General features: G+C 42.9%; 1 protein-coding gene across 1 annotated transcript in view; it reads left to right on the forward strand.

Annotated features, from left to right (window-relative positions):
• HMGCS2 (3-hydroxy-3-methylglutaryl-CoA synthase 2) overlaps nt 1-3,581 on the forward strand; it is a 36,440-nt gene extending 32,859 nt beyond the window's left edge. The window contains exons 9-10 of the mRNA XM_089516087.1: nt 23-165; nt 3,001-3,581. Coding sequence (XP_089372213.1) covers nt 23-129 — 107 coding nt within the window. The 3' untranslated portion in view covers nt 130-165; nt 3,001-3,581. The remainder of the gene's footprint in view (nt 1-22; nt 166-3,000) is intronic.
• The last annotated feature ends 3,762 nt before the right edge of the window (nt 3,582-7,343 follow it).

Raw genomic sequence — 7,343 nt, forward strand, 5'->3', positions numbered from 1 at the left:
TCGTTACTTCATCTCTCTGCAGTGAACCACTCTCCTCATGGTTCCAAGGAAGATCTGTTTCCAGGGACGTGGTACTTAGAGCAAGTGGATGACAAGAACCGCAGGAAATATGCACGGAAAGCACTTTAGTAGAGAACAAAACTACCACTAGCAGGGGCTTTCCTGGTAAGTCAGAAACCTGGATCACAGAACCAATGATTAAACAGAAGCATGCAGGGGTGGGCTGATTAAAAAGGACAAGAGAAGGTAGCATGGCATTTGATAACAGAAGCACATGGAGTCCTTACTGCAGGGTTTCTCTTGAGAAACCTTCTCCAAACTGCATCAGAAGCTGGTTCCATTTGGCTTTTCTTTCATCACAAAGCAAATGTTATTGGAAATCCAAAGAAAGATGAGAAGAACCTTTTCCAGCTTTTCCTCTGAATTATCCTGTTTGTGTTTAGCAGATAGGCATGTATAGTCTCACTTTCATTCTGATATTTTGCAAGTGGAACAACAGCTGCTTTTAGGCTTACCTACTCTGAATGTTTATGTCAGAGGCCCAAGCTGCAAGCTCCCACCCCAGGGAAACATTGCCTGAAGGAAACGGCCAGCTAGGCATGAAGATTCTTAAAGCTGCTCCTCTTCTTTTCTTGTTTGGGACATCATGAGCTGATCAGTTGGTTGGTTATATTTTTGGCCCATATTCAGACTGATAATCAGAATTCTCCCTTCAGCTTTGAGAGCAAGGGGATCAGATGGCAGGGGGACTTAGAGTGGTTTGGAAAGCCAGAATGAAATGGCAGACCAGGTCTTGTCATTCAGTTGGACTCAGACGCATCTTCCCTCACTCTGTTGTCACTTTGTAGTGTATCACACGGAGCTTTTTGGAGATTTTGCAGCTCAGATCTGTGGTGACTGCAGGTCCAACGATGCAGATTCACGTCATAATGTGAATGTGTTATCACATGTGATTCATTTCTATGGGAGCTTCTTCCGTGGCGCTTCCGCAGTGAATCCAAAGTAACTCCTCATTTTGGTGAATTCGGTACAAAAGTGAATTCACAGAATCTGCATTCAAGCTCACTTCGATTTTACTCCGAATTGGTCTGGTGTGGAATGCAACTTTGCTTCCCTCCCGGTATACCCCTCCAAACCTCCAAAGAGGCAAATTTCCCACGATGCTGCACTGCAATTTTGCCCCAATTGCTTCCGTTGCTCGGAAGGGTAGATGACAGGGAAGGAGGGAATGAACAGGAGGCTAGGGGGAGAGATGGGAGGCTGGGGGGAACAACAAACTCCAGCTCCCAGAATTCCATAGCCTCGAGACAAGGACCCCACAACAAACTCAGAGCACTGAGCCAGGACAGTTAAAGTGGAGTTAAACCAGAGACAACTATTACAAAGGGAAGGAGAGTGGATTGGATTCAGGGAGGTGGTATTTTATTTTAGGGAGCATGGAGAATAATTATAATAATTATAATTTTAAAAAAGCTTTTAAATATTAATAATAATAATCATAATAATAATTTATTTTATTAGTTTGCTGGAGAATAATTATTATAATTATAATAAAAAACAAAAAATGTTTTAAAAATAATAGTAATAATAATAATTTATTTTTAAAATAATAATAATAATAATAATAATAATAATAATTATTATTATTATTATTATTATTATTAGTTTGCTGAGGCACCAGAGCTCTCTGGCAGAGAAGGCTCAATGTCTCAGGATACTACAGTTCCCAGAATTCCATAGCACTGAGCCAGGACAGTTAAAGTGGAGTCAAACCGGATTATTTCCCAATGCAGATGCAACCTAAGAGAAGGCAGCTGTTACAAAAGGAAGAAGAGTGGATTGGATTCAGGGAGGTGGTACTTTAGGGAGCATGGAGAATAAGTGAAACTGGATCATTTTTGCAATCCTCCAAAGCGGGTCTCCTTCAGATCCAAAGGATTTACTTCCAAGTAAACCTGTAGCTTCTACACTGATTATTTTGCAGTGAATAATAATAATAATAATAATAATAATAATAATAATAATAAATGGATGGGGGCTCTGACACAGAGGATAGATATAGATGTGGCTGAAATGGATGAGGAGAATAACAGGGAAATAGATGTAGATATAGTTGAAATAGATGAGGCGAATGGCAGGAGGATAGATGTAGATGTGGCTGAAATGGATGGGGGCTAGAGGACCCATTTGAATTTGGCTGCCAGGGATGGGAAAATAGGAGTCATTCATGTGAGGCTGTCATTCACATGAAAGTGGAATGACAGCCTCTTCCCCCCGGAAGTGCAAAGGTTCAGAATGCGTTCAGACCCCCACTGAGCATGTGCAAGGGTCCCAATTCGAATCAAGTTGAATCCGCATGGTATGTCCTGGTGTGGTAATACAATGTGCATTCACTCCGCTTTGCTTGAATCCGCATCACGTGACTTGCTTGGAATTGAATTGACTCCTCTTCCCCCTCAGTTTGGAAGGGCAACGGAAAGGCAACCAGGTGTGATAAAATATCACGTTTTAACGTGAATTAGCTTTGTTAGACAGGAGTGACTTTGGATCTGGTGTGAAAAAACATCACTTTTCACGTTGTTAGAACAGGAGTGACTGCGGATCTGAGCTGCAAACCCCCCACATGTGATAAGGGCCTTTGATAGATGTGGGGCATGTGGAGCAATAAAAGTCCCCTTAATGTGCTGTGTACTGGACATCAAAGGCCACTCTTTGCTTTTGAAAACCCAGAACAACTTGTAGCTGGAGAAGAGTTGGGTTTTCTAGAAGCTATCACCTAGAAGGGAAGGAGAAGTGGCCAGTGTTTAAACCTGTCTGGTCCTGTGTGGTGCTGAATACAAAATCAAGCACAGCTTTGGGGCTTAGGTCCCCTTAAAGCAAGTGGCCAAAGTAGATGGCAGCTAGTTTATAAGCATGTTGGGTTTTTAATGAGTAACATTCACTGTTATCCATCTTGGAGAGCCAGTCACTTAATCAGATTTCATATTTATTTCCCCATAGAACCTTCCAGATGTACAGACACAGCTCAAGTTAACAATAAGTCTACTCCCATGCCTACACTGCTTAAGATGACTACTGGATTCCAGGCACACACCATTGCTTCTTGACCATATTTTCTAACAGAGAACTGTTTTACTATCCATTCCTTGCTTTTGTACTTTTGGGCTTGCAACTCATGTGTTTGCCAGTTTGTTTTGCTGTTGGTATCTGCTTCTTTCTAAACACCTTCTGGGAGTGTCTACATCACTGGTTTACACAAGAGTTGTTTGAGTGTAACACAAATTTTTGTTTGTTGATAAGAGATAACACAAAGAGTTGAGTTTTGTGACAGTCTCCAGCCAAGGAAGAAATTCCAGCCAACTACAGCATTTTTAAGAATGCCCTACAACTACTTGATGATCTTTTCTTAGCCAGATTCTCAAAACTAGCTCGAAATGGCATTTGATTTTTGTACAGTATGGATGTTTGGAACAGTTAAAGACAAATAATTCCCAACTGGCCTGGAAATATAATTTGAGGATTGTATTAAAAACCTACAACAAATAAAGAAATGATGCTGAACTATTCAGCACAGAGTCATAGCGCCCTGTGATGTTCTGTATATTAATATACTCAATTAAAAAGGGAGGGAGGGAGAGAGAAGAGACAGGTTTGACATGAGATGGAAACTCTTCAAAGTCACAAAGATTAAGTTAAAATCATAGAACCATGGAGTTGGAAGGGGCCCCATAGGTCATTGAGTCCTGTACCCTGCTCAATGTAGGAAATCCAGCTAGAGCATCTCTGGATTACAATTTTCAACAGATATTCTATTGCTGAAATTCTAATAAATTGCCTGAGCATAATAATCAAGCACAACATCAACAAATCACTTCCAACATGCTTAGAATCATAGAATCACAGAGTTGGAAGAGACCACAAGGGCTATCCAGTTTAACCCCATTCTGTCATGCAGGAACACACATTTACAGTAGCCCCATCCAGCCTCTGCTCAAAGACCTCCAAAGAAGGAGACTCCACCACATTTCAAGGGAGTTTGTTCCACTGTCAAACAGCTCTTACTACCAGGAAGTTCCTCCTAATGTTTAGATGGAATCTCTTTTCCTGGAGCTTGTATCCGACCAGGTCCTATTCTCTGGAGCAGCAGAAAACAAGCTTGCTCTCTCCTCAATATGACATCCCTTCAAATACTTAAACAGGGCTATCATATCACCCTTTAACCGTCTCTTCTCCAGGCTAAACATCCCCAGCTCCCTAAGTCTTTCCTCATAGGACATGGTTTCCAGACCCTTCACCATTTTCGTCACCTGTCTCTGGACATGCTCCAGCTTGTTAACATCCTTTGTGAATTGTGGTGCCCAGAACTTGACACAGTATTCCAGGTGAGGCCTGACCAAAGCAGATTAGCACAAGAAAGATGCCATTTCTCTTCTAGTAAATCACATTCTACACTGGATTGCTTGGGGAAGATAGTAATGGTCACTTTCCCCAGATATTGTTTGTGAGGAGAATTCTCCAAATAATTCAACCCTGGCCAGGAACCATGCTGGCTGGGGGATTTGAAAGTTCCATTTAAAAAAAACTTTCTTAAGCTCTGCTTTTCCCAGTGCTCGAACTGTAATGTTTTTATTGTCAGGAAACTGTAGATGACCAAAAACCTTTCATGAGCAGGATGCAGGGTTTTTATAAAGCAAGAAAGGGAAACTAGGTCAGTTCCAGGCTCTAGTTTTCATCCCACCTCCCTTCCTGAAACTCCTCAAGCTGGGCACTGCACAAGGTCTAAAAGACAGAAAGTAGGAGCCATGGTTCCCTTAGGGCTCATTCCCAATTACATTTAAACCAGTTTGCGATTTGTCTTCACTCCGTGTCATTGAATTGGTTCCCAAAGGTCCATAGTTCCCACTATGAAAGCGGATCTTTTCATTACTCCCTTGTAATCACTTCATTTTTTGGCATAACTGTTGTTCCCACTAGTTTGTGTCACTTCAAAATACATGTCAATCGTCTGTGTCATCAGTGATGCAAGGAAGGAGGGAGAAGGGGGAAGGGAGGGCTGGGAGAATCAGGCCATTCCCCCCCCACCCATGGAGGATCATCCAGGTATATATATATATACATATATATATGGAGGATATTCCCAAATCAAAGCCCAAAGCACTGCTAGGAATGTCAATGCATGCCTCTTGGTCATGCCCCAAATGGAGGGCCTTCTAGAGGGAGATACACACACACACACACACACGGAGGACATCCCCAAATCAAAAAGCCAAAAATCACTCCTAGGAGTCAATGCAGAGCTTCTCTAAGTGATGCTCAGAATGGAGGACATTTGGAGGAGGACTTAACACATGGGGCAGGTGGTGCCCTCCCAGTCTTACAGGACGTGGAGGGCATGAGGGTTTGAGGTGATGCCCTCTCAGCATTGAAGGACTTGGAGGACATGGGGGGGGAGGCTTGAGGTGGTGCCCTCATAGAGGACTCTCCCCTGGGATGCATGAGTGTTATGGAGAACTCTCCCATCACCAACCTCTGAGGCTGAGAGTGTGACTAGCCCATGATGACCCACTAGGTTATATGGCTGATCTGGGATTCAAACACTAGCCTCCAGAGTCCCAAACCAATATCCAAACCTCTACAACACACTGCCTTGGAAGGATCACTCCCTCTTTTTCACTTCAGGAGCCTGGGATCTACTCAAAAGAAAAGGCTGGGAAGCCAAGGAGGAGGAGGGGGAAAATAATAGCTCCCTCTTCACCCCTACCCCCACCCCAGCAGCTCCACAGCATCCCTGAGTGAATCAAGCACACCATCACCCCCTTGAATGGCCTGGCTTGGCAACTATATTTTTTAAAATAAAAAATGACAGAATATGCAATCCATTGGTTTGCAGCTACTTGCCTCGCTGAGCTGCAGTCGGCCTGGTTGCCTGGTACACAAGTAGTTGCAAATACAATGGATTGCATATTCTGTCAATTTTTTAATAAAAAGAAAATATATGATCATACCCCCATAGGTCACACCACAAGCACAAAGGCAGCACTGAGGGGTGGGTGGGTGGGGATGGCTGATTTCCCAAAAACTGAAGAGGGATGGTAAACACCCCTCTGCCATAGTCCCTCCTCTCCAGAATGATGCAATTCAGATGTCTTATTCCCACTTGTAGAACATGCTTCGGAATCTATTCTTTTCTAAATAACAGGCAAAGAATTAGTGTCGGGAAAGAGCGGGTTTTTTTGCATTTGCCTCACTTCACCACGACTGAAGCCAATCTCAGTAGAATCAAAACCAGTTTCAAGTGGGAATGAGACACATATAACCCGATCAGCAGCTCACTTTAAATCATAGTGGGAATGAGCCCTTCGTCTCTCAGATAGGTTTCTTTTGCTAGCCATAAGCATCATGAGAATAGCCTGTCTGGGTCTGTAGGGAATTCCACAAACAAATAGCAGGGCCACACTATTGTGGCACTCCTTTAATAGAGACTAGATGAGATTTTCACAAGTGGGAAAACCAATGAGGCCTGTTACAGACTGCCAAAATAAAGCTGCTTCAGGTCTCTTTGGAGATATGCTGTAAATGATGCATGCATCCTAAGAATCTGGAAGCTGCGCCGAAGCTGCACTCCAGTGCTTAGGAATGGAGTGTAGCTTTGGCGCGACTTCCGGACTCTTAAGCAGCTTTATTTTGGCAGTCTGTAACAGGCCTGAGAAAGTCCTAGTCAGTAAAGGAAGGGCTAGATCTTCCTTACAGGCAGAGGGAAACACACCTTCAAATGAATATATAATAAGGGAATTTTAATAGCTGAAATTAATAGCAGCAAGATGATGCTGGGAAACTTCAAACAGCTGGGATCTTGCCTTTGTCTAACGGTTCTGAAAAACTGTAACTCCAAAGTGCAAAGTACAACTTAGTTTTATTGACTAACAGCAAAGGGGAAAATCACCATTCATGCAATAGCATTCACACACACAGAGAGAGAGAGAGAGAGAGAGAGAGAGAGAGAGAACTGACAAAATTAAAGGTAGTAGCTTGTAGCAAGGTTGAGGGAAGACAATATCTTTAGCAGTCTAGAGGCAGAGCTCCAATCAGTGGATGATAGAAGTAACAGTGGCTCAACAAGGCTGCCTGAAACGTGGGTGATGGCATCTGTGTTGAGGGGTGAATATAAAATCTAGAAGCCTTCTTGCCCGGTTTCAGACTGACCCAATGAATGAGTGCCAAGACAGGCTTTTTACAGACTCTTGAGGCAGTTGGACATATTTTCCAAGAATGAGTTCCTATCTGGTTGATGGTTGTAACTTCAGAGTTAGAAAAGGAATATTTTTGGTTCATGGCAGTGACAC

The sequence above is a fragment of the Sceloporus occidentalis genome, unplaced genomic scaffold (genome assembly GCF_023333645.1).
Source record: "Sceloporus occidentalis isolate IW3139 unplaced genomic scaffold, rSceOcc1.0.p SCAF_3, whole genome shotgun sequence".
In the NCBI taxonomy this organism is placed as follows: Eukaryota; Metazoa; Chordata; class Lepidosauria; order Squamata; family Phrynosomatidae; genus Sceloporus; species Sceloporus occidentalis.